The sequence below is a fragment of the Phoca vitulina genome, unplaced genomic scaffold (genome assembly GCF_004348235.1).
Source record: "Phoca vitulina isolate PV1807 unplaced genomic scaffold, GSC_HSeal_1.0 scaffold13, whole genome shotgun sequence".
Lineage (NCBI taxonomy): Eukaryota > Metazoa > Chordata > Mammalia > Carnivora > Phocidae > Phoca > Phoca vitulina.
The window spans coordinates 6,898,992-6,925,174 of NW_022589716.1; the positions used below are offsets into that span (position 1 = coordinate 6,898,992).

The 26,183-nt window shown below is 56.6% G+C and overlaps 3 protein-coding genes across 5 annotated transcripts in view; all 3 read right to left on the reverse strand.

The window, feature by feature from the left end:
* Positions 1–17,504, reverse strand: part of PFKFB4 (6-phosphofructo-2-kinase/fructose-2,6-biphosphatase 4) — a 30,169-nt gene extending 12,665 nt beyond the window's left edge. For 2 of the 3 annotated variants that reach the window (XM_032412675.1, XM_032412678.1), the window contains exons 1-9: positions 17,347–17,504; positions 12,119–12,235; positions 11,877–11,973; positions 7,620–7,686; positions 5,347–5,421; positions 4,923–4,979; positions 4,077–4,198; positions 1,915–2,122; positions 1,138–1,284 (exon numbers count right to left, since the gene is read on the reverse strand). In XM_032412675.1, coding sequence (XP_032268566.1) covers positions 1,138–1,284; positions 1,915–2,122; positions 4,077–4,198; positions 4,923–4,979; positions 5,347–5,421; positions 7,620–7,686; positions 11,877–11,973; positions 12,119–12,235; positions 17,347–17,443 — 987 coding nt within the window. In that variant the 5' untranslated portion in view covers positions 17,444–17,504. Of the gene's footprint in view, positions 1–1,137; positions 1,285–1,914; positions 2,123–4,076; positions 4,199–4,922; positions 4,980–5,346; positions 5,422–7,619; positions 7,687–11,876; positions 11,974–12,118; positions 12,236–17,336 lie in introns of all 3 variants that reach the window. The other variant, XM_032412677.1, reaches the window with a different exon arrangement.
* A 5,109-nt stretch (positions 17,505–22,613) lies between these two features.
* UCN2 (urocortin 2) lies at positions 22,614–22,952 on the reverse strand. Its single transcript, XM_032412194.1, has one exon. The coding sequence runs from the start codon at positions 22,950–22,952 to the stop codon at positions 22,614–22,616; it is 339 nt and encodes a 112-aa protein (XP_032268085.1).
* A 1,236-nt stretch (positions 22,953–24,188) lies between these two features.
* Positions 24,189–26,183, reverse strand: part of COL7A1 (collagen type VII alpha 1 chain) — a 30,618-nt gene continuing 28,623 nt past the window's right edge. The window contains exons 114-118 of the mRNA XM_032412679.1: positions 25,729–25,761; positions 25,494–25,580; positions 25,166–25,255; positions 24,861–25,058; positions 24,189–24,528 (exon numbers count right to left, since the gene is read on the reverse strand). Of these exons, the coding sequence (XP_032268570.1) occupies positions 24,512–24,528; positions 24,861–25,058; positions 25,166–25,255; positions 25,494–25,580; positions 25,729–25,761 (425 nt within the window). The 3' untranslated portion in view covers positions 24,189–24,511. The remainder of the gene's footprint in view (positions 24,529–24,860; positions 25,059–25,165; positions 25,256–25,493; positions 25,581–25,728; positions 25,762–26,183) is intronic.

Genomic DNA, 26,183 nt, shown 5'->3' on the forward strand with positions numbered 1-26,183 from the left:
CTCTCTCAAATAAATAAATAAAATCTTTAAAAAAAAGAAAGTTGCTGAGAGATTAGATCTTAAAAGTTCTCCTCACACACACAAAAATGTGTAACTACGGCAGGTGACAAATGTTAACTTGTTTTAGTCATCATTTCATAATATATAGGTATACCAAATCATCATGTTGTGCACCTAAAACTAACACAGTGTTACATGCTGAGTATATCTCAATAAAACGGGGTGGGGTGGGGAGGAGGAAAAGCCAAGCAAGAAGTAGGGACTGAGTGGACAGAAGCCTGGCAGAACTGGCCACCGTCTTGGGCTGAGGGGCCAAAAACAGAAGCTTGGGTCCACAAGGTTTTCCGTCAGAACCTGACAGGCCACATTCTCGGAGAAGGAGGAAGACCTGAACATTGACCTCTGCAAAGATAAAATGCAGCTTTGCAATTGCTCTGTCCCTGAGTAGACCAAGGTAACCTACCCCAACTGGTTGCCCAAAGTAAAAGTTAATCCTCTGGAGAGAGGGAACATTCACCCGAGCCTAAATTATCTCTAGCACTGTTCATCCAAAATGTCCGGCTCCCCATCAAAAATTGGGAGTGTATCCAAAATACATAAAGAACTCCTAAAAATCACCAAGAAAAAGGCAGACAATCCAATTGGGCGAGAAAAAGAACAAAAGACCTCACAGAAGATATCCAAATGGCCAAGAAACAGAGTAAAAAGCTGCCATAATTAAAACAGTGTGATACTGTAAATCATACTTAATATAAAAGTAGGCGAAATAAATCAACAGGGAAAAGATAGATGGGTGGTTATAAGTAGTGAGTTAACCGGGGAGAAATCAGCTTTAAGGCTTATGTTGGAATGCCAAAAGAAATTCTGGTTGGTGGAGATAGTTAAATTCAAAAGAAGGGAAGGAAGGAAAGACGCGGGGGTATGGGAATCCAATCCCTAAAAAACTGAAGAAAAGTGAAGGAGAGAGCTGCCCCGGGTTCTCAGCACAGTCACGCTGGCTGAGCTCAGCGGGGGCCCAGGAGCACCGGGCAGGGGAGGGCAGGGATTGGGAGCACTGATCAGTGGAGGGCGGGGACTGGGAGCACTAAGCAGCAGAGGGCAGGGGCACTGGGTGGACAGCAAAGGGCAGGTGATTACCGCGTCGATCTCGTTGAGGACCTTCCACTGCTCATAAGGCACACCCAGGGCCTCGGCTGTCTGGATGGTCCTCTTCATCTGGCTCGTCCAGACCTTCAGGTCCTTGATGTTCTGATCACGGATGAACTGGGCCAGACTCCTGGCAAACTGAAATGCATCAGAAGCAAGTTCAGACCCACAGATCCAAGGCAGCCCTCAAAGGACCATGAAGCCACAGGGCACAGTGGCGTCATGCCCACCCAGCCTCAGAACACAGAGAACTGACCTCTTGAGAACACCCACACCCTCAAGTGCTGTCCTTATGCATTCTCTCCAGACCCTCCGTGCAGTTCCAGTTGTGGATCATTATGTCCCCTGCCGTCGCCCACCTCCCGACCATGTGTCCTGGACCATGTGACCTCCCTACAGAGGCCTGAGTATCTCCCCCGGACTGTGGTGCAGCCATCAGCTGCATTGCAGGGACTTGGGTCATTCCCATAATGGCATGCCTCTCCAGGGAAAGGGGCTCAGCTGGTGACAGCTCACATGGAAGCCAGAGATCCAAGCGTGGTGCTTGGTGACTTTCCCTACATGACAGGAACATTCCAGACTGAATGAAGGTCATCCACCTTGATTACATATGAGCTATAAGAGCTGGAGTCAGGTCCATTGGACACATGCATACATGTACCCAGCTGCCCAGAAGTACCAATGCACAGCTCCCCTCACCACCCCCGAGCACGCCAGCGCGCGTGCGCACACACACACACACACACACACACACACACACACACTGACCTCCCTGCCCCGGGAGGACAGTCCCGGGTCCCCGCCAATCCGGCCCTTGAGATTGAGCTCACTTTCCCCGTGCCGGCAGAGGTAGATGGAGCGGGGGGTCACGTGGATGTTCATGAGGTAATACACGATGCGGCTCTGGATGTGATCAGCCACCCGGTTCACCACATAGCTCTGCCCCACGTCCATGATCTTGATGTAGGACAGATCCCTTTCCAGAGAGGAGGTTGAGAGAGAGAGGTGTGAGTGTGACTGGGCCCCCGAGGGCTCATCCTGCCACCATGGAAGTGGCCACAGAGCTGTGCATTTCGGACCACTGGGCTTGAGATCACAACACATGGACAGGCAGCTGGTGTGCAACTGACAGGGGTGAGGACGGAGCAACACAACACGTGGGACAGCCAGACAGACCCTGTGAGAGGTGCTCAACACTTGTCGTGTTTCCAAAAGGTGACATCCAAAGGGTCAGTCATACACATTGTGACTTTCACTGCTGCTCTGTGGCCCCCGGACCCCGCTTGCCTACCTCTGAGCTCTCAACACAGTCTGTAAGGTGAATGAGAGATGGTTTTTTCCAGGACTGACCTGGGGGCAGCTGGCAAACGCTCCTCGCCTCCGCTCCCCTTGCCAGCCACCCCTGGACCTGCCTTTCCTTCCCCCAATAAACCCCGCCCCTGTACCCCAGCTCAGCCACTTCCCTTGCTCGCTCGGGCTGGGGAGCGGGGCGGTTGGGAGAACACGCTCTGTCTGCTCTGTTTGCTGGGTGCTGGGGAGGCAGCAGGAGTAAAGGCGGGGTTTCTCAGGCATCGTGCTCTGGGCTGGCCCGGGGAGGCCCCCTGAAGGTTCTCATCTGAGTTCTCACTGTCTGGCCCGAGGGCCTGGGTTTAGGTTTAGGGTTGTTATGTGGACACCAATAAAAACAGTAGCAACGTTAACTGAGGAATCCAACAGGAGCTGTTCCAGTTAAGCCTCTTTCGTGCACTCACATCACAGAACCACGAGAACCACTGCGCTGGGGTGACTGGAGAAACACGAAAAACCACCAGGGCCCAGGCAGTGGGTGCTGACGGGCTGGGGCTGGCCACAGAGCCCGGCCAAGGAGACTCAGCCAGAGGAGGAGTTCCTACTGGAGTTCCAGTAGGAACTATTCTGTAAAGACCCCCAGAAATCATCCCTCTTACAGGTGCTTGTTCCCCTTGGTTTGTACGCATTAGATGTTCTCATGTGATTACACAGGACCCTACGCCCAAGTTTATATTCCAGACTTTCACTTAATGCTACATAACTCACCCTGTCCCCTGTGTCTTGGCTATGATCTGTGACCATGCAATACTTTACCAAGGGGCCATGCAATACTTTACCAAGTTGGCAAACTATAGCCAAAAAGTCAAATACGGCCCACAGCCTGTTTTTGTAAATAAAGTTTTATTGGAATGCAGTCATGCCCATTTATTGACATATTGTCTATGTTTCCTTTGCACCACAATGGCAGAGTTAAATAGCTCAACAGAGACCGTATGCCCCCCAAAATATGTGCTACCTGACCCTTCACAGATAAAGTCTGCTACTGTAAGAGCCTCAGCTGATGCCCCTTGTGGGCCTAAAGCCCCCTCCCCACCCAACACTTACTCCTGCTGGGTCTGCCATTCCAGAAGGAGGCAGTGGGGCTTATCAGCACGGGCCACCGTCAGCTGTAAGCAGGATCTGGGCACTCCGTCCCCCCGTCTCAAAACACAGACTGTGTACTTAAAGAACACGTAATGTTCGCAAATGCCTTGCAGGAAGACTCTCCACATAGAAATTAGGCTTGATTTTATAAGGGAATAGCAGAAAATTCTGTTCTTTCTTCCTTTCTTCCTCCCTCTCTCCCTCCCTCCCTCCCTCCCTCCCTTCCATTCTAGTAAGCTCTATGCAATGCAGGGTCATTGAGTCACATGGAATAACAGAAAACTCTGACTTGCAGAGCCCCAGATAAGGTAATAGGGGTTCTGCAAGTCCGCTCTGGCCCACAATTTCTGCCCGAAGGAAAGAAACAAGGCCAGACCATCTCTGCCTGTTGGGGTGGCCACTCAGCCACCACCCCGGCGAGTCACAAGGAGGCAGCTGAGCAGGACCCCCACCACCCACCCATCATAGCTGCGGGACATGGTGCTCTCCTCACTCACCTGTCCAGGTCCTCATCCAGCGACTCGTACGAATTCTCATAGCACTCAATGCGCCGCATGAAATCTTCCGTGGCCTCGTCACTATCGTGGTTCACATAGTCAGGGCTGCCCAGTTTCACTTGCTGCCAGACCAGGCACAGAGCAAGGACACATCAGGCTTGGAGGCCAGGCAGGGCTAGAGACTAAGGAGGATGCTGGGCAGGGGGTGAGGGGAGGCTGAGCCAGAGGCCAGGACAAGGCTGGGGGCATGAGGCTGGCAGCCGATCCCCGGAGACTGGTTCCGTTAGAAGGAGTCCAGCAGTTCCCTGGTCTTAGTTCCCACACCAGTGCCAACAGAGTATTGGGCAGCCTAAGATAGGAGTCCTCATCTTTTTGGCACAGGGGGATGTGAGGCCAGAGGGGCAAAGGGCCCGGAAGCCCCTTCCCAGCTGAACCATCTCCCCCAACCCAGAAGTTCATTCCTTGGATAAACAGGAGGCAGGAGAGAGAGGTCAAATCTCTTTCGCTTTCAAAATATAAACATCACTTCCTACCCCCACCCCCTACCTCCAGAGGCTGAAGCTCCTCTCTCACTGTCCAGGGAATGATGAGGGGGAAAGGGAGGGGAAGGTAAGAGGAGGGAGCAGAGTGAATGCCCCCCAGCTACACGGCCCTCCACACAAGTGGTGCTCAGGAGTCTCCGATCACCTGACCTGGTGTTGCACTGCCTTCCCTCCCCGCCCCCAATGTTCAAGAAGCTCAAATCGAGGCCGGCCTAGGCACTGGCCCAAACCCGGAGACAGACCTCACTGTCACATGCCACCTCAGCTGTATTATTGCCCCCACAAGGTCAGAGACACCACTCACCACAATGTTAGCAGCTATGACCTCAGGATCCACACAGATGGACTCCACGAAAAAGGTCTTCAGCAAGGACAAGGGCCGGCAGGAGGGAAGGAACCATAGACACATTCAGGGTCCTGGGCCTGGCTCCATGGAGCTCCCACCTCCCTGATGGCCAGGTTGACCCCAGGCCCTTCTTCTGGGGGTGGGGACAGGGTCGAGAAGCCCCCAACCAAACTAGGTGCCACCCTATCCAGGACCCTCCCATGAGATGCCCACCTCCCCGAAAAGAAAACCCCAGACAGAGGAAATAGCAACTGCTGTATCCCACATCCACTCTGGAGCCCACCTGCCTGACAGCCGCGCACATCAGGAGGCTGTGAGAGGGGCCCAGGGGGGTCCAAATGTGCCCCAGCCCGACCAAGGAAGTGAACCAAAGACGCCTCACCTTGTAGCCATTCTGTTCCCCAAAATTAAAGATGGTCGCTCTCCGCTCTCGGGTGGTGTTCGTTGCATCAAACACCTAGGACCAAACCAGGGTTCACTCGGACTCTGGCCCTGGAGCAGGGGGGAGGCCAGCCGACAGCAGCTGCACAGGGACCAGATTTCTCATGGGGACCAGCTGGTGCCCAGGCCACCCGCCTGGCCGGTCTCCTTTAGACCTGCGAGGCCCAGGCCGGGCCCCCCCTTCCTTGAGGAACACACCTCAAGGAAGCTGGGAGGACTGGGTGCCTGTGTTCCCAGCAGGTACTCAGTCTGTGCTTGGCCAACAGGACTTCTTGTAAAACCAGTTAAACATGGAGTGCGGAACCCCTGTTTATTTCCACTCCATCCCGAGACTCCATGAAGATGGGAAAAGAAGAATAGAGAGAACGGAAGAGGAGATGTCAACTCGGAGAGACGGAGCAGACCAAACATAAGCCCCCAGCCAGCACAGCACACCCATCTGTGCAGAACGGGGAGCATCAGGAATGGGACCCAGTTGTCTCAGAGAAAAGGAACGAGGGTGCAGAGGAAAAGGGGGGACTGCCCGGTGGTGCAACTAAGAGCAGGTGGAGCCCCAGGCCCTCTCCCTGCCTCATCCGGCCAGGCTGACTCGTCTGGGGCTCCTCATGAACCACCTGGGGCCTGTCCACGTGCCCTCAGGGGTGACCCACTCACCCGCATGTCTAAAAGCAGCTTTTAGAGCACCACTTTTTTAAAAGGGCATTCAACCAGGGCTCATGGGCTGCTTCAGCAAAACCCCAAATGTGAAAAACAGACTACATAAAAAAGAATAAAGGAACTTTGAGAAAATGAAGACAGGGCAGAGTACAGAAAGATATGTCAAAAAACAAAAACAAAAACAAAAGTTATCTAAAGAGAGATACAAAATACTGTAGTCACCCCGAAACAGAAACAGAGTTCTAAAAAACTGGAACATTCAGCGATAAGAAATTTAGAATTTAGAAATTAAAATATGATCACAGAAATTCTTTAAAAATTCAACCGAATGCTTGTACGATAATGTTGAGATAGTCTCCCTGAAAATAGAACACAAGTGACAGAGATAGGCAATCAGGAGGGAAAAAAAAAAGATATAATTAGGGCTCAAGCCCAGCATGAAACCCCCAGGAGTTCTAGAAAAAGCAGCTCAGAAAAGTGGGAGTGGAGCAGAGAATCAATTGTCAGAAACTGGTGGGGGTGGCTTATCAAAGTAATAACAGATGACAGGTTCCCTGACCTGTTAGAAAAGAGTTTCTCATTGGAGATGGCCGCCCCGGGACCCAGCATGGCGAAGACCCACCAGGCCCTAAAGTTCTCCCCAGAGAAAAGGGCATGAGCAGCCCCAGTTCCCTCCAAGAGATGAAACTTTTGGGAAGATCGGCAAATCAGAATGCCATCCGACTTTTCCACAGCTACTCTAGAAGCCATACTACAACAGAGCGATGTTGTGGAAATTCTAAAGGAAAAATACTTCCCACCTAAACCCAACCATCAAATATGAGGATAAAAAAAGACAGTTCCAGACACACAAGATCTCATGCGAGGTAATTCCCAAGTACCTTCCTCAGGAAGCTACTGGAGCATGAGCTCCAACTAAACAAGTCAGTAAACCAAGGAAAAAGAAGACATGGGGTCTGAGAGCAAGGCTTCAACTGGGGAGTCAGGAGGAGGGAACTCCCGAGACCCAGAAGGTGACTGATCCAGATGGGGCTGGGGGATTATGAGCTGCAGGAAGCACGCCTCCAAGAGGAAAAAGGAAGGAAAAAGCAGCTCCTGTGTTTGACTGCGTAGGGGGAGGGGAGGGGCCTTTCCCATAGACACCCTTGCTCAACCTTGTCCCACCCATCCATCTGACAGGAGGGGCCAACACATCGTTGGAATTCCATTACCCAGGATTCAGCAGGTTCCTGGAACAGCCACTCCATGTGAGGCAGGATTCTCCCCAGCCCAGGAGAAATCACATTGGCTAAAGACTTAGGTAACAGATACCACATGTGGTGACCAACAATGTGAGTATTCAGAAGGAAGTCCTACTGGGTCAAATGCAACCACAAGCCCAGAGGGAAATTCCCAGCACACATCCAGCCTCTGGCTTCCTCCTATATAGTGGCTGTAGACTTCCTCCCAAGGCCCTGCACACCCTCCCTTCCCTGCCAGACACCTGATGAGCAAAGGGCTAGATGTAGCTAGGCTCCCACATGCCACTCCCAGAAGTCATGGGGATGTCTCACTCACCGCCACGTGGCCCCCCTCCTCACTGAGAAACCGCCGGACATCACGGAGGGCTGCCAGCGCACACTGCCTTCAGAAGAGAAAACACAGGGTCAGCCCCGCACCCGACCCTGGCCGCAGGAGGGCCACAGATCAGAGACACATCCTACCCCAGACCGGAGAGGGCCCAGTCCCTGGGGTCCCTTCTCTTCTCAAGGGCTCTCTTTCCTTGAGGTTATTTTAGGGCTGTGTGCTAACTCTGCTATAAGTGGAGTGCTATGTGCTCCTGGCCACTGGGGATTTTTTTTTTTAAGATTTTGTCAGAGAGAGAGAGAGAGCGTGCGCACAAGCAGGGGGAACGGCAGGCAGAGGGAGAAGCAGACTCCCCACCAAGCAAGGAGCCCGATGTGGGACTTGATCCCAGGACCCTGGGATCACGACCTGAGCTGAAGGCAGACGCTTAACCGACTGAGCCACCCAGGTGCCCCTGGGAATATTTTTTAAAATACCACTTTTCTGCACTTTCTCTTCTCATCTCATTGTATACAAATCCAGGCTGCCATTTTGCCATATTCATGATTTCTAATTGTCATGCATTTCCCATAATTATCGAAATAAGCACTTTTATTATTTATTTATTTAAGATTTTATTTATTCACTTGAGAGAGAGAGACAGCACAAGCGGAGGGGAGGGGCAGAAGGAAATGGAGAAGCAGACAGAAGCTGAGCAGGGAGCCCGATGCGGGACTCGATCCCAGGACCCTGAGATCATGACCTGAGCCGAAGGCAGACACTTAACCGACTGAGCCACCTAGGCGCCCCAAAATAAGCACTTTTAAAACCAGACGTTTCCTTGTGTGTGAGTGTTGGGGGCTGGTGGCAGGGAGAGAAAAGACACTGTTGAGGCCCCCAGGGCGACATTACACTTAATATTCCATTTGCTTTCCTGGAAGAGAGAACCTGTGAAACTATCCCTTCTGGAGGAGGGTGCTGTGTCTCTGTCTCTTGCACCCATGTCCACAGACCCTCCAGAAGGTGAAAACTTCCCCATGACTGACCACTGACTATAATGCCTTCAGAATATCTCAGCCTTTTGGTTTATTGCTGCAAAATGGGCTGCCGTATCTAAGGATCTTACTCGTTGTATCCCTTTCTCCTCTAAGGTCTGGAGACAAATAGATCACTCTGGTCTTTCATCTATTACCTGCACTTTTTTTTTTTTAAGATTTTATTTATTTATTTGACAGAGAGAGACACAGCAAGAGAGGGAACACAAGCAGGGGGATTGGGAGAGGGAGAAGCAGTCTCCCCACGGAGCAGGGAGCCCGATGTGGGGCTCGATCCCAGGACCCTGGGATCATGACCTGAGCCGAAGGCAGACGTCGAACGACTGGGCCACCCAGGCACCCCTTACCTGCACTCTCTTGATGCAAGAGTAAAGTTAGATCTTCTTCCATTTGTTTGATCTTCGGATTTGGTGCATAAACCCCAGCGCATCCAAGGGCAGTGCTGCCGGGCCTTTCGCTGGCCGGGCCACCGCACCCAAGCATGGAGGCGCAGGCCAGGCAGAGCAGGGGGCGGCCCGCTGGGGTCAGGGGCAAATTGGTGGCAGAGCTGGGTCCGCGTCCCTGGAAGGAGCTCTGCTCCTATGCCTCTTTGTGACCTTTCTGCGCCCCGGTGGGTCTTTCCGTTAAAACTTTAAAGAGCTTTCCTCTGCCAAAAACCCCTGAATTCTGAGAGTCCGGGGAACTGGCACGGCCGGAGCCATGTCTGGCCAGCCGCACGAGCGCCCCACGTCCTGGGCTAAGACCAGTGGGTTGCACCGGCTAAGAGGGATCTCAGGGCTCCAGTGGAGACGTGGGATGAGCAGCCCGGGAGCCCGAGCGTTTGGGGGTGTGGGTGTGAAGCGGGGGCAGGCGTGTGGGACTGAGCCCTTCACCTGTGCAGACCGGTGCTAACTCCAGGTGGACCGTGTCAGAACTGGCCTGAATGGAACCGTTAGCCGCACGTGCACGTGCCCATGGGCCGGCCTGTGGGCTTGTGTGCGGCAGGAGACCGAGCGTGCAAGTATGAATGCGCCTGATGGCGTATGTGTACACGGGACCTGCACGTGCGCACGTGACCCCGCATGCCCTTTCCGGGACCTTCCACTGTGCCCGGTGTCAGGGACAGACACCAACGCTGTGTAGCTCCAGGGACCTCAACAATGTGTGGTCACCCAGGGCTCTGGGAAACAGCCTTCTCTTCTCAGGCTTCCCATTTTAAAAAAGTCTGATCCTTCTATGTTGCCAATTACCTGTGGGACCTTTTGGGCTGGTCATTGGGAAATGGTCCTGAAGCCCAGGGGCCAGAGCCAGCCTTTAGGTTCAGGAGGGAGGGTTTCTAGGAATAGCCAGAGGGCGTACCTGCAGACAGGCCCCCATAAACCTGCCCCCAGCTTCTCCTGCTGGGGCCTCTGTTCCAGCTGGGCCACCCTGGACTAGCTCCCCAACCTCTCCAAGTTGGGGTTTCCCCATCTGAGTTAATCTCAATACTCCTACCTTCGACGGGAGGCCTGAGCAGATTTACTGGTGGGCCCTGGGAGGGCCAGCTCCCTTATTCTTCCCACAAACACTTTGGATTCAGACAGGCCTGGCTTCAAATTCAAACCATGCGTGATCCTACACAGTACCATCACTTCCAGACCTTGCCTCCGCATCTGGGGGAGTGAGGTGATACCACCGGCCGCACGCAGGGGAGAGAAATAAGCTGGTCGGTGCCCACAGCTTGAGATTGTTACAGAATTTGCACGGGATACAGCCTCTGACCTACTAACTGGGTAACACTAGAAAGATGGACACAACGGTTTTTAGTGGTATGGGCTTAGGTTCAAGTCTGGGCTCTAGGAAGTAACTTGTTGTCTTGTGTGAGACTCCTGAACCTCAGTTTCTTCACCCGTAAAATGGGGAGGAGGAGTGACAACGGGCAGCATGCACCCAACACACAGCAGGAGTTCAAATATCAGTCCCCTCCCTTTTGTCTGGGTCACCAGAGGGTCCAGCCTCCAGTTTTACCCACAATCCGGCCACAGGCCTGAACGTCAGACTCCCCTGCCCTTCCTTGGTGCCACTGCAGCCTGGCCGAGAGCCCACGCTGGGGAAGGGCCAAGCCCCACAGTGGGGAGCTCTTGCCCCCTGGTGGCCAGAGACGGAGCAGACAGCCTAGTATCCAGGCCTGGGCAACAACCCAGGAGCTTCTGGCCTGGAGCTCCACTTGATCTGGGGAGGTCACTAGAGCTGGGCCAACCTCTGCTAAATGCCCTACCACAATGGCTGGACCCAGAGCAAGGGCAAGGAAGCTTCTTGATCCCTCAGCTGATACCTGCCCAAAAGAGCACAGATCCTCAGACCACCAGTTGTTCTTGGTTCAAGTCTGAATGGGGCAGGGAGAGCAAGAGGTAGGGTATCATATGCAAATTCATGAATGAGAACAGGAGGGTGAAGTCTGAGCCACATGAAAGCAAAGCCAAGGCCTGTCCTACCCGTGCCAAGAACATGCCAAGCACATGCCAAACATCCTCCAAATTTATCCGGGGGCAAGGGAAGGAAGGGTGCGGTTCTGGGCCCAATCCTTCTAGCTTTGTGAGAAGGTGCCAGGAGGTAGTCCCTCTCCCACTCTGCCACATCCCAGAGGCCTGTGTCCCTGCACCCACTGGGCTCCCCTCCTTACCAGAGGCCATGCCCATGGAGGGCCTGGGGTAAGCAAGTGAGAGGTCTCTTCAGCGGCCCATGACCTGCCCTGGCTAGGTCTCCTCCATCTCTCTGAAGCCCCATCTTCCCCTCCCATAGGATGTCCTTATTAAGGGTTCATGAATCCCAGGGCAGAGCCAGCCACCAAGAGGCCATACACCTGGGGTGCCTGGGTGGCTCAGTCGGTTAAGTGTCTGCCTTCGGCTCGGGTCATGATCTCAGAGTCCTGGGATCGAGCCCCAAGTCAGGCTCCTTGCTCAGCAGGGCACCTGCTTCTTCTCCTTCTCCCTCTGCCCCTTCTCACTGCTCATGCTATCTCTCTTTCTCTCTCTGTCTCAAATAAATAAATAAAATCTTAAAAAAAAAGGGGGGGCCCTACACCCTCTCCCGTTGTCCCCATATCCAACACATCCCCAACCCCACCACATCCTGAGAGGTCAGGAGACCAGCCCTGTCACAGGCAGAGCAAGGCCAGGGCTCAGGAGCAGCTGGGCACCTGGGCTCCAGGGTCTTCTCTGTAAACACACATAATCACACACATACACACACTCACTTCCTGATTTTTAGGCCCTCTTCGTTGTCTGGAAGGAAGAACTCGAAAGACTTGTACGTCTTGACCATGTCCCGGCGATACTGGCCTACGTTGAATTCTGGGGGAAAGAAAGGCTCAGCTTTCACACAGCATCAGCCCTCCCCAGTTCTTGACCTTGACCCACCCCAGGCCAGCCTTCTCTCTTCCCCTCCCCTCCCCCATAAAGCCCCAAGGCCCCCTTGGAAGCCGAGGCCAAGTCTCACCGCGAGTGGGCACGCCAATCCAGTTCAGGTAGCGAGTCAGCTTCTTAGAGATGTAGGTCTTGCCCCTGGCGGGCAGGCCTACCATGACAATGAGCGTTGGGCAGTTGGTCATGCAAACTGAAAGGCAAGGAGGCCATGTCAGATAAGGGCTGGGACGCCTTCCAATGTGCCCCCCCTCTGCTCCCCACACAGGGTATCAGACGGGCCTTCCAGGCCTCCTGGCCTCAGACCCTGGTCTCGAGCCACCACCGGCATAACCCCGCTGCCCAGGCCTGTCCGGGCTCCAGCAGCTGCGGATGATCTCATCAGCCCCTTATCCTGATGGGTGCCTCGGATATAAAGCTGGACCCGCCCCGCCCCTGAATGAACAGGCCAGACAGAGCCAAAGCCCAGGAGATAGTCAACGCCCACCTGTTATCCGGGAATCCACACCCCGCCCGCACAGCCTTTCAGCATTCCTGCTAGCACAGTTCCACTGCTTACCCTCCCTGCTGGGAATTTTGCCTCATCCAGTACAAAGCCCAGCTCAAAAGCTGCTTCTTCAGTGAGACCTTCTTCCCAGCCACCTCCGTGCTACCCCGGCACACTCCCTCCATCCTGATCACCTCACCCATGAGTCTGCCCCCTGCACCTGATCACTTGGAGCGAGGGCAGCCCTGCAGTGTCTGAGCCGTTCCGGATCATGTGGTCTGGCACAGAGTTGGTGCTCAAAAATTATGGGGGGGGGGGGGGGCTGGCATCTCCAAATCCCCCAGGGTGAGTGCCACAAGGGGCTGAGACCAGAGACCCAGACCAATGTCCACAAGGACTGTCCCTCAGACGGCCCACCTGCCACCATCCCACGTGCCGCCAGGTCAGTGCACCAGCCAGAGAAGTTGCCGAGGCCAGAGGCGGGGACAGGTCTGGACACAGCATCCCCAAACCCTGGCCCACTGGGACAGACACCAAGACAGCAAAACTACCGGCCTCACGTGACCCAGCTCCGCTTTCAGTGTGGCCTCACTGCAGAAACCTTAGAAAGCTTCCCTTCCACCGTCCCCAGCACCTGGGCCATGTGAAACTACAGCAGACAGACAGGCGGCCCATGTGGGGACCTGCCACTGCCCCTCTTTGCCCCCAGGGCTCTGCAAGTGCCTTCTCCTGGTAGCCCTTCTTGGACAGCCTGCTGGGCCCTACCCCTCAGCTTGTCTCCCTCACCGGAGCTGGAGCCCAGAGGCCCCAGGGGCAGCCCTGCCTGGGGCTCAGGAGTCAGGTCTGGGTTCCTCTCTTGACTCTGACCATGACTGGCAACTCTGAGCCTTGGTGTCCTCACCTGTCAAATGGGATGATAAATGCTCAGTGAGGGGGCACCTGGGTGGCTCAGTCGTTAAGCGTCTGCCTTCGGCTCAGGTCATGATCCCAGGGTCCTGGGATCGAGCCCCGCATCGGGCTCCCTGCTCAGTGGGAAGCCTGCTTCTCCCTCTCCTACTCTCCCTGCTTGTGTTCCCCCTCTTGCTGTGTTCTCTCTCTGTCAAATTAAAAAAAAAAAAAAAATGCTCAGTGAGGCCTAGCACTACCTCCAGGTAAAAGCCAGGGGCATGCCTGGGGAGCTGTGCCCCCTGCCCGGCCCTGAGGACGCAGGTGTATCTCAGCCCCACTGCCCTTGGGACTTGGGGTGCAGAGGCACCTGTCCGTCTCCAGGCAGGCCCGCAGAGAAGTAAAGGGCCCTGCTTGCCAGTGGGGGCTCCATCGCTCCTGTACCTGACCTTTGGGCAAATGTGACCCAAACTGTGAGCCTCAGGGAGGGAAGGAGAGGATCCCACGGAACACAGGCCAACAATGAGCAAGAGTGAACTTGCAGAAAAACCCCAGCATTGGTGAAGGTGAGAGAAAAGCAAGTTAAGCAAGGCCCTGCATCCTGACAGCCAGTGCACTGAGGCCTGTGCTGTTTGCACAACTGCTGGTCAGGGCTCTCAGGCAACCGAAGGGCAGTGAATCAGCTACTAAGCACGGGGGAAGCCTGCACACCCCGCCTGCTCCCCTCCTTCCCACTGCTCCCTGAAGGGCTCTCCCACAACCTCAGGAGTGGGGTTCTGCATCCCCTCTTCACATCTCCTCCCTTCCCAGAGATAGCCCTGGCCTTCTCCCCCAGTGTGTGGTGACAGGATCCCCTCCCTGGCCCCATGCACGGCCACGGGAGGCAGGCAGGGTGGTCAACCAGGGCTGAGTGCAAAACAAGAGCAATAAAATTACCTATCAACTCTTTTCCTCAAGATAAGCTCCCAAGGAAACGACCCAAAGAAAGCTCAAAGTACAAGTATCTGCAATAGCTCTGCTTACAACAGCAAAACATAAGCAAGCTAGCAGAAGAGGAATTACAAACTGAGGCCCACAAGAGGGAACACACTACAAGGCCTGAACAGAGAGAGCATATGCACCAGGGGAGCTGGGGTGCAGCCGGAGCTGCCCCTCTGGGCCCTCGAGAGCCTCGGTACTGAGCAATTTCACAGCAGAACCTGAGGCTTATGGGCAGAAGGAGATTTGCAGACATGTCCATTCAACTTACCTCACTGGTTCCTTTTCCTATAAATTTGCTTAGGGCCGCAAGAGCCCTAGGAATCAAGAGGCCCGGGACAAGCCTGGTGCTACCCCGTGATGACTTTCTGGTGGGCCACCTCAGGGGCAGGCACAAGTCCTGGAGAAGGTTCCAGAACTGCACCTGCTCCCACTTCCTTGGGGCCAGGCTGGGGAAGGGAGAACTCTTTAAAAGAAAGCAACCTGGCATCACTGTCCTGTTCAGAGGGGACAGAAAGTCACCTCTCCTTTTGTCCTGTGCACATTCCAGTTGTGTCCCTAGCCGAGAAGTTCTTGCTACCTTTTTGCTAATAAAGGCTATCACCAGCACTGTCCTGTCTGGCATGCTCCGAGTCCTTTCTTCAGCCCCTGCCTGACCTGCCCCCAGAGCTCCTCCAGGGCTGAGCTGAGGGGTAAATGATGAAGAAGGTAACAGCTTGCAGGCCTCATGAGTAGCTCTGAGTTTCACCAAAGAATTGCTCATGGAGAGCAGGGGTGGAGGAGGCAGAGCCAAGCAGCCCCTGGGGCCCTCAGGTGCCAGGGACTAGACGCCAAAGACAACCCACGACACAGCACAGACCAACCATGGGCTCCATGCCCTCTTCTCTACAAAGCCCGTGATCAGGTCAGCTTCCACCTATCCCCCACCCTCAGGTCCTCATCTGTCCTTGTGGTCTTCCACCAAGTTATAAATCTACCATACAGGGGGTAAAATGCTACATGAACACAGGCTCTGGAGACTGGGGGTGCTGTCCAGACAGGTTCCATGTTCACTCATGGCTTATTCCCTGCTGTGAACTCGGGGACCCTTGCCTGGGGCCCAAACCCCCATACAATCTGCAGGTCTCATCTTTGGTTTCTCGGGTGCCTCCTCCTCCAGGAAGCCCTCCTGTGTTGGGCCAGTCCAGAGTCTCACCTACTGTACCACCCTGAGACAGTGCCACACAGAAGGCCCTCTGCTCAGGCCAGAGGCATATTTTCACCGCATCCTTGGTGCTTGGAGAAACACAGGCCCCTCCCCACTGGGCCTCAGCATCTTTGCCATCTGGAATGGGGGTTGGCTCAGAGCTGATGCTTCATTTCCTGACTCTGAGGTACTGAGAAGCAAAGAAGGGTGGTGACGAAATGACAGCACCAGCTGCCACCACTTATCAAGCATCTCCTCGAAAAGAGGCTCACAGCAGCTCCTGGGAGCAGGGATGATGACTGTCTCCACCCCACAGATGAGGAACCCATGGCCTAGCGGGTCAGCTCCTTGCCCAAGGTCACACAACTGAGCCACGACGCAGCTTCAGTGTTCCTGCCTTCAAAGCCCAGGTTCTGACTTCTTCCCCTTTATGTAATAACAGCGGCCACCCCCTCGTTAGGACAACACAGACTGGCTAGAAGCATGAGAGCAATGGGCCTTGGCCTCGGTCCCTCCAGAAAAGTCTGGAAGGAGGGCTGGCTAGGCGGTCGCCATTGCCTCTCAAGACTGCGTATTGACTGGAAAGCCATGGCCCCGGGTCTAAGAGCCTGATCACCGCCTCAGCATCCTACCCGGAACTACATCATGGTCAGAGCCATGACCCACCAGAATGCCCGGTCAAAACCATGGCTACCCCCTACCAGGACCCAGTGTGGTAAGAGATACCCACAGCCCACCCACAGGACTTACATCTTGGTCAAAGCCAGGGCCCCCAGGTTGGCCTCAAGGCAAAACAAGAACGGAGCACTCTCCCCTCCCTTATCATGCCCAAGCAGAGGTCAAGGAGCACAGGGAGATCTTAGCACATTACACAATCTCCTGATCTCCATTTCTATATCTGTACCACAAGTTGGACTAGATGTTCTCTGAGGTCCTTGCCAATTTGCAAATTCATTATAATGTTTCAGCTATTCCTAAAAAAACAAACAAAAAAAACCCTTTGTTTTTCTTGGCAATAAGTGATTGCAGACTCATTTAAGAACAAGCAGAAAGTCAAGTAAAGTGGATTAAACACCGGGATCCCAGGAAAGGCGAGCCCCTTAACAATTCCTTAACAATTCCATGAATTTCAGCATGTCTCCTGGATGTTTCCCCCTCCAACTTTACCATTCACCCACGACCCCACCTGGATGCATATACCCCCATGGACACAAAGACAGGTCCATATGGGACAGTGTTCTCACCTTCTCCATCCTCAATACAACTGCACTTCCCTGAAATTCCTCCCAAAGCTCGGTTTTAGCTCCAGAGGTGGGTAGTTAAGGCCAAGGGGACTGGCCCACCTTTGGGCCTCTGAAAGTTCTGGGCTCAGAAAGGTCAAGCGATTTCCATAAGGCCGACACAGCTCAGACCCGGCCCACGCTCTCTGGCCTGAAGTGAATGGCAGCAGGAGGCTCCGAATCCTCCCCTGGCCTGACCTGGTGGGTACAGACTCGGTGAGAGGGGGCCGACGCCTCCCGGAGGTGATGGTAGCCAGACCTAGCCCCTAGCGAGGGGCGACAGGGCCACGTACCTGTCTCCGCCCCCTGCTCTACCACACCTGTGCCCGGCCCTCGACCTGTTCCTGCTCCCCTACCACCAGTCACGGCAGCCTCACCTGTCCCCCACCTGGTTCCTGGCCCCCTTTCCGTGCGAGACCACTGCCCAGGCCGCCCTATCCACCCATCCCCGTGCACCACCCTCCCCTTCTCCACGGACCCCGCCTCACCACGGCGCTGGCAGGCGTGCAGAGCGGGCCTCCCATTGCTGTACGGCATCCAGATCTTCTTCAGGGGGTTCTGGGTCAATTCCCGTGGGGACGCCATACCCGGGACGTGATGAGTCGGACTGCGCGGCTTCCGACCCGGCAGCCAGGCCACCTCGGGCCACTCGAGGCCCCGCCCCTCGGCCCCGCCCCTCCTCGAGCCTCCACCAGTCCGACTCCCCGCAGGCCCCGCCCCAGAACGAGTAGGCCCTACCCCGACTGAAGAGGGCCCGGCCTCCGACCACGCATGCCCAACTTGCCTGCCAGCCGGTTTTGGACCCAGCAGGCCCGCCCTTCACGCCGGGATCGGGGACGCGCATGCCCAACTCCCCACACGTTCAAGGCCTGGATAATAGTGCGGACCCTGCCGGGGATGCACGAGCCCAGCACGCCCAACGGGACCGCGCAGATTTGCATCGGCCTCATCCACCGCTTCGCTTTGCACAGCCTTGCCCCCAGGGTACCCGGGTTCCGCTCATTGCTACCGCTGATCTCAGGGCCCCCGGGAGGGAGGGATCTGCAGGCCAAGGAGCTCCGCCTGCTTGACCCGCAGGTCTCAGTTGGTCAGGACCAGTCTGGTGGCCCCTGCGTTATGCCAGTTGTCAACCGCTGCGCCCCCCAGCCGTGTGTCCCGACCCTCTCTCGAGCCCCAGGATTCTTCCTCGCCCAGTGGAGTGACCGGCGCAACCACGCTGGAAAAATCTTTTACCTCACGGACAGGGACATCTCAAAATTGTTTCCTCTCTTTACCTTGGCCGCTCGGGAACTCAGGCTAAACTCCAGCCCACCTGGAGCACGTGAGCAGAACCTTTTAACCAAGGTCCCTGGGGACTCACTGAGCCCTGGCAGTATCTAACTTCTTCCAGGATTTTATTTTTACCAATTAAATTGTAAATTGTAAATTTGCGTATATTAAAAATGATCCTCCATCTCGTCATCAGGAAAATAGAATGCAGGCATCATCAACCTTACAGGATTCTGGTATAGATTAAATGTGTCAGTGTCTGAGAAATCCATTCTAAAGCACATTAGTGATACCATTTATATTACTTATCTCCCTCCTGTCTCTAAGAATGCAGTGGAAGCAAAGGGCAGGGGAGAAATCCAGAAGTTCAGGAACCCTGGGTCGTTCTTTGTCTCCTCAGGCCAGCTTCTCCAAGTTCTGTATACTTTCTGTCCTGGGGCCCCCCCACCGACACTGCTCAAACCTGGGTCACACTGCCCCCTAGCGATGTCCTCCACAAAACCCCCAGACAGGATCATGACATCCTCAGGTTCTCTGCCCAAAGTGTGTCCAGCCGGGATACAAGGCTCTGCCCAGCGGACCACAGGTGCGGCACCCCCCTCCCTCTGACCTCCCTGCCACACACTTGTCTCCACCCAGCACTTCAGAGCCTGGCAAGGACCCTTAAGATAACTTTGATACAGATGTCTTGCCCCCGTCACAGGAGATGAAGGTTCAGGAGGCGGAAGCCCTCCTAGATCCTCCCTAAAACCAGCTCTAGCCAGCTACCCCAGGAGGAATGCCCTGCCCCAGACAGAGCTGAGCTCTTCCTCCTTCATCCTTCCTCTGCAGTGTCCACCCCCCACCTCCCTCCACCTGACGCAGAGGCAGCTCTGCGCACACCCGTGGGCAGCTCTTGATGAGCAGGATACCCCTTGTGACAACCCGCCCACTTTCCTACTTCTCCAAAGCCACTCATTCTGTTCCTGACACAGCCAGCCTTGCCATCTGTCTCCTAGCCATGGCCAAGGCCATCCCGGGGCCACCTTGACCTCAGAGACCTTGTCACCACCCGCCCACACCCTCTCCAACCCCCAGCACTTATTGCAAAAGCTATGTGTTCTAGCATCCACAGTCACCCAGCACTTCCTCTGGCCTGCCCATTCTCCTCCTCAGCCCTCTTGGGATGTTAGTCAAAGGCTGGGGGTACAGGGTAGCCAGAGCAGGGCAGGATGCCAGGGCCATTTCGAGGGAACTGTCCCCACGCCCAGACAATCTGAGCCTAGCTTCCTAGGAAGAGCCGTGGCTCTGTACCTCCCACCCTTCCAAACAGTCTGACCCTGGGCTGACCCAGACACACCTTCCCAAGTCCCCACACCAAGCGGGAGGCCACAGGTTACCAGCAGGAGGAGCCTAGGGCTCCTCCCCAAGGCCAGAGTCTACCTCTGCTCTAAGAACATTCTTCATCTCCCTGCCCATTTCTCGAGTAGGAAACTGAGGGAGGGGAGCAGGGCCCAGGGTCACAGAGTCAGCCCAGAGTGCAGGATGGACTCAGATGAACTCCCAGCCCTTCAAAACCTCACCTCCCACATCTTCCATGTTACCACATTTCCCACCCCTACACCTAGGCTCTGGTTTGTTCCCTCCAATGCTCTCTTGCATCAGTAGGTGCCCAATAGAACAGCCAGCCTTCATGGTTTTTCCCTCCTTGGGGCCATCCCAAAGTGATGGGGTGGAAAATGTACTGGGATGTCAGCATGCACTGGTGTGTGGCTATGTTCTGCTCAGCCTCCCTGCTCCTCTATGAACCTGCCTGGCCTGGCCCAGGTTGGCTCCAGTGGTGCCCTCTGCGCCGACCACTGGACCTCTCTCCAGTGTCCCTGGCTACAAGCTATAGGGTGGCTGAAGTCCTAGCTCCTCAGTTCTCAGTGCTCAAACTCTTCCCCATCCCTGTATCTGCTGGCCAGCCCTGGCCAGACTTTGCAGCATAAAGGCCCAGGCCTTTGGGTCAGCGAATGCCACACAGACCCACATGCCCACGCATGGAAGTGTGCACACAGAGCCCCACGTGCATGCACACTAGCAACCCAGGCCTGCCCAGAGACAGGCAGGCTGCCGGGGCCCGCTGCTCTCTACTGCCTCCCTTCCCCTTTATGTCCCTCCTCCTCTCCCCTCTGCTGCCACTGGGAGGTTCAGGGAGTTCCCAGGGCCACTTCAAGCCAAGGATCATCCCTGGTATCTTCCTGGACCCAGAGCTCACAGAGGGTGTGAGGTTCCAGCTTGGGGGTATGGAGCCATATGACTGAGCAGCCTGTGAACTGTGGTCTGCACTTGCTGATTCCAGCCTGGCACAGGGCACACAGTAGGTGCTCAAAGTGACTCAGGGCCAGCCAAGGCACACAGTTAGGGCTCAGAGAGGTTCATGACCAGGACAGAGCACACAGTAGGTGCTTAGAGCAGCCCAGGACCCACGCAAGGCACACAGTAGGTGCCCTAGAAATGCTGGTTTAAGGGCTAAAGCCACTTCATATGAAAAATTTTCCAAATGAGCCCCTGGGCCTCCCCAAAATGATGTGTGACCCCTGAGGGGGGACCTGGACAAACATGACCCCCTTGGAGGCCAGCAAAGGGCAGAGCAGGAGGGCCTCAGGCAGCTCCAGCTGGCTGTCCCTCTCTCTGGGCTGGAGGAAGAAGCTATTTATAGTTCCCCTTGGCCCAGCCCCCCCACTCCCCTGCAAGGCGACAGTGTTCCCCCTCCTCCTTGCCACTGACAGGCTGATGCCCCCTCAGAGCACCCCTACACTTAGAGAGACCCCCCCAACACCCTCGCACCTCTTCCAGCACCACCCCCACTGTGCTCTGGTCGTTCCCCCAGCCTCCCCCCCACCCTCTCCCCGCCGCCCATGCCTACCCCGCCTGCTGCTCCCTGACCCGGGGTCCGTCAGGGCGCTGCCTCCCTCCTCGCCTCTGTCCATCCTGCAAGCGAAGTGGCCCGGGCAGCCGCCCCCTGCAGCCTGGAGCCGGGCAGCCCCGCCCTCTGGGTGCGGGAGGGAGCTGCGGTGTGCCCCGTGTGGCCCCGCCTTCCCAGCCCCGCCCTGGGCCCGCCCCCCAGGGCTGCTCACAACTTGAGAGATCAGCAGTGCCCCCACCCCAGGCAGCCCTCCTCCCGCCCCCGTGTGGCCTCCCTCTCTGGCCAGAGCAGTCCATACTGCCCAGGGTCTGCCCTGGGCTCCAGCCAGAGCCATCTACACTACCTAGAGTTTCTGCCCCATATGCGGGCAAGCCTGTCCACACCGTTCAGAAGGTCGGTCCCATCTCCAGCCCAGCCATGGTGCTGACCGTGTGAGATTAGGGAAAACCTATTCCTTCCACACCGAGGGACCAGGTTGGTGAAATGGTGCAGGGGTGTGTGTGGGGGGGAGCGGGCAGAGGGGCAGCGTAGCCAGCTATGACTCAGCCCTGGGTGCCCATGACTGTGACCCTCGTTCATCCCATTCTCCAGGCACTACATTTCTGGAGCTCTCTCCTGTGTGCCAGAATCTTCATGTACACTGTCACTTGGTGCTCGCAAGAAGCCTGGTGGCATCACTGCTCTACAGAGGAGGAAACTGAGGCTTGGAAAGATGAGCATGTTTGCTCCGGACAGTTGGATGAAGGAGGGGCAGAGCTGGGCTGGAGCCCCAGCAGCCCGAGCCACGCGTGTCCAAGGGCCACGGCTGGGTGTGCAGGCGTGTGGGTAGGACAGTACCTGGCTGTGCATTGAGCGTGCTTCATGCTGGTTTGGGGGACAAGCCCCTGTTCCGCGCAGCCCCCTCACCTGCCCTCACCTTGCCCACCCACAGTCACAGCTATCAGATACGCAGAGACGCAGCCGCCCATGCACGTGTACACCTGCCACAAGGCAAGGCTGCCACAGCCACAGACTTGCCACATCCGGCCACTCATGCCTGGAGATGCCCCTGACGGCCCCTTCATCGGAGGTGGGTGCTGCCTCGGGGAGCACAAAACATGCGTGTGACCCTCAGCCTGCACTTCCCTGTGTGGTGACCCGTGGCGGGCAGGGCAGACCTGCGGGTCTGGTCTTAGGCGGACTCGTCTCAGATAACATGTCGGCCTCCTGTGCCGAAGTTCCTAAAAGTGGAGCAAGAGTAACCACATTGAGTGTCTGGATGCTCTTTGACCTTGGGGCACCCAGACATGGCGAGACTCCACATAGTAGTGACATTCCACGGTAGCGTCCAAGCTGTCCAGACATATTGGAAGTCTGCGGGGCTCCAGGCATGGCAAGACTCCATTTGGCAGCCCCCCAGTCTGGCAACGTCCAGGCTATCCAGACACACCGTGGCTCTGAGAGGCACTCAGCTGTGATATGACACCATCTGGCAGTGACCCCACAGGGTGGTGGCCAGGCGCACCATGCCCAGATGTAGCGCCGTCCTGCTCTGCCACCGCCTTCCAGGTCTCCTGATCCGGGGTGGTCCCATCATTGTGACCCCCACCCTCCGGCTCAGCGGCGGCCAACGTGCGCCAGGATGCGAGCGTTGGTGACGGCCTGCTCCCTCACAGCTCTGGCCCGGGCTTGCTCCAGTAAGATCTGCAGGAGGCCAATGGGGACATCCAGCGAGAGGGTGATGCGGGGGCCTGGGCGGGGGCCGGGGCTGGGGTGGCCCCAAGCAGTGGAGGGGCCTGTGGTGCTGGCTGAGGTGCTGTCCGAGGCCACGGGGCGGGGAGTGGCCTGGGGAGGGTTCTGAGGGAGGAGCTGGGAAGCTGGGAGAGGGGTCGCAGGGACAAGCAGGGCCCTGCCCAATGTCAGGACCATCAGCACCAGCAGAGCCCACCTGGTCATCGTGGTGGTCAGGCTGCAAGGAGAAAAGAGGCTCAGGGCAGGGGCTCTGGGCAGCCATGGCGCATGGACAGAGACAGATGGGGAAAGCAGACAGACAGACAGGGAGACTGAGGGAAAGAGACAGAGAGAGATTAGAGAGGCCAGGCAAGGGATGGAGAGAGATAGAAGAGACAGAGATGAAAGGACAAGACAGCCAGAGTGAGACTGAGAAAATCAAGACAGAGCTAGACAGAGCAGGGGCCAGGGAGATAAAGAGAGCACAGCTAGATCTAGATGTAGAGATAGAGATACACTTGGGGAGGGGAAGGAGAAGAGGGAGAAAGAGGAGAGAGAGGAGGCAAACCAAAAGAGAGGGAGCCTGGAAGAAAAAGAGGCTGGAACCACCCCAGACACAGACAACATGATAAAGATAGGAATGCAAAGGGGCGCCTGGGTGGCTCAGTCAGTTAAGTGTCTGCTTCGGCTCAGGTCATGATCCCAGGGTCCTGGGATCGAGTCCCACATCAGGCTCCCTGCTCAGCAGGGAGTCTGCTTCTCCCTCCCCCTTTGCCCCACCCCGTGCTCGTGCACGCACTCTCTCTCTCTCAAATAAATAAGTAAAATCTTTAAAAAAAAAAAAAAATAGGGATGCAAAGACACAGAGAGAACACGGAGGGACAAAAGGGGAGCCTGAGTTCTGAGGGAGCTTGCAACAGATCGAGGACAAGAAAGAGCAGGAATGGGGTCCTCAAGGTGGAGAAGCAGCCAGAGACTCCAAGGCCCCCTCAGGTCCAGAGACCTCCACCAAACCAAATCCCAGATCCACTCAGCCCCCAAGGCCCTGCCCACCCCACCCAGAGCCACCTCAGTCCTACCAGCGGCAGCCTCCTCTGGGGCAAGGTGGGGCTGCCGGGGCTGCCCGTGGCTGGGGCTAGGCAGTGCGGTGCTGTGGTCCGGCTCTCTGCTCCCTTCACGGCCCATTTATCTCTCTCAGCCCCCTGAGGTAGGAGCTGGGCCATGGCCCCTGGCATGAAGCAGCTCCCCCCCTCTGACTCATCCCCTCCTGGGGAGCAGTGAGGACATGTCCTCAGCCCCCACTTGGTCTACTCCTTCTGGGGGACAAGTTGAGGACTGAGGGTCACAGGACAGTGACCAGGGCCGGACAGAGGGACTCTGCACCCATGCAGAATAGCACTGACCTCCCAGGGAAAACCTAACCCCCTGCCACCCCCATCTCCCCAAACAGTCACAACAGGGGCCTTTTAAAACAGCAGCTTTAATGCTCCCCCCAGAATCAGCACCATGTCATCACAGGCTTGGGTCAAGGGGCGGGTCAGATGCAGTCACATCCGCTCCCTGCCCACAGCCACCCCCGCACTGAGTCATCTGTTGGGGAAGCAGGAGCCACAGTGGGGGTTTGTCCACAGGGGGGAAGGCTAGACCCATGGGACCAAGTCACTGAAATAATGGACACGCTCATGCACGCTCCCGTGCGCACAGGCCTCTAGCACCAAGGGGAGGGACAGCAGGACTCCTCCAGGGGACGCTGAACTTCAGCTGGCCAGCTGGTCATCTGGGCCTCAGCTCCGGGCAGCACCTGGGGGGCGCGGCAGGTGGGGAGCTGTCTTCAGCCATCTGGCCTTACCCAGCATGTGTGCCCAGAGAGGCACTGGGCAAAGGATCAGCGGGGCACTGGGGGCATGACAGGAGTGGGGCTCTGACCTCAGAGAGGGGATCCTCACTCAGGTGCCTGGAGGAGGAAGCATGGAAGGGACCCCACAGCTAGTGTTCTCTGTTCAGTTCCTTGGTCTGGGGGTCTGTCCCAGGCCCCCAGTCTGAGGGGGCTCCTGACCCGGGCCCCCGACAAGGACCTGATATGGGGAGGCTCGGTGTCCTGGCTCCTATTGGGGTGGAGGGGTAGGCCCATACCTGTTCCCTGGTTCTGGAGCACGCGGGGCAGGCAGCGGCGCTCACAGGCCTCACGGGTCCCAAAACGGTTGGCATTCCCTCCACAGCCACCATAGACAAAGGGGTGACAGGCCTCTGTGCTACCTGCCGCCGCCCGATGGTACCAGCGCAAGGTGTAGGCAGCGCAGGAGCCCTCGTCCAGTGGAAGCAAGCAGGGGTCTAGGGCCAGCGGGGGTCAGGAGGTCAGCAGGGGCGGTGGCCATCAGAGAGGGACTGGGGGCCTGCCGCCCCTCCCTGAACCCTTCTGGGCCCGCCCCCGCTCTCACCATCGCCATCCCGAGGAGCTTCAGGGTCTTGGTATTCCTCCATGGAGTACTCAGAGTATTCGTACTCGTCGTCCTCAGGGGGCACCTGGCCTGCACACAGGGTGGGGTGTACTGTGACACGGCCAGGCTGCTGCGGGGCCACGTCCATGCTGCCCAACCCTGGCCCTGGGGGCGGGGCGGGCAACACCGGCCTCCCACGCGTGCCGTGTCCGTGCCATGCCCTGCGTGCTGCCCCTGTGCACGTGGCATTGCCCCGCGCACAGGAGCAACGCCTCATGGGTCTGCGCCCCACCGCATGGCCCCCCACCCCGGGTCCACGTGTCCTCACCTTCCTCCTCCGCGTGAGAAACCCGGAGCACAGGCACAGGGCGGAGCTGGGGGCCGGCAGTGTCTGCAGCATAACTGGGGAGGGGTCCTGGAGCAAGGGGTAGGGGCACAGGGCCTCGGGGTCATAATGGTGGCCACCCCAGCCAAGCCCCGGCTGAGTGAACCCAGGTGATGGGCACAGAAGGGCCTGGGATGAGGAAAGTTCCAGGAGCAGAAAATACCAGAAAATTACTCACGTGATCCAGATGCGATGAACTGGCTCTGGCAGGCTGGAGCGGGCAGAGAAGGGCAGGGAGAGAGACAAGGACAGAGAGCAAGAGACGAAGATGGAAAGCGGCAGGGGAAGAGACAGAGGGACACACACAGGGGGACACAGATGGACAGAGAAGGACCGCAGGAGAGACGGACAAGAGAGACCAACGGAGGGAAAGAATGGGTGGGAAGCAGAGAGGGAGGAAGGGAGAGAGACAGAGAGAGAGGGTCAGAAGTAGGCGGGCGTGGAGAAGGTTCGGAAGCGGTCAGACAGAGGGACAGGAGGAGACACAGCTTCACTCTCTGATGCCCACCGGCCTGCTCCCACCTCCACCCTCCACACGGCCACGCTGGGCTGCTAGGGACACTACTGGAAAGTCCTGTCAGCACGTCTGTCCGGAAGCGCATGTATTCTCCTGCGTATCTATCCATCCCCGCC

Bases quoted from the DNA above. Each gene is read 5' to 3' on its own strand.
- UCN2 (XM_032412194.1), bottom strand. From the start codon at position 22,952: ATGACCAGGTGGGCTCTGCTGGTGCTGATGGTCCTGACATTGGGCAGG.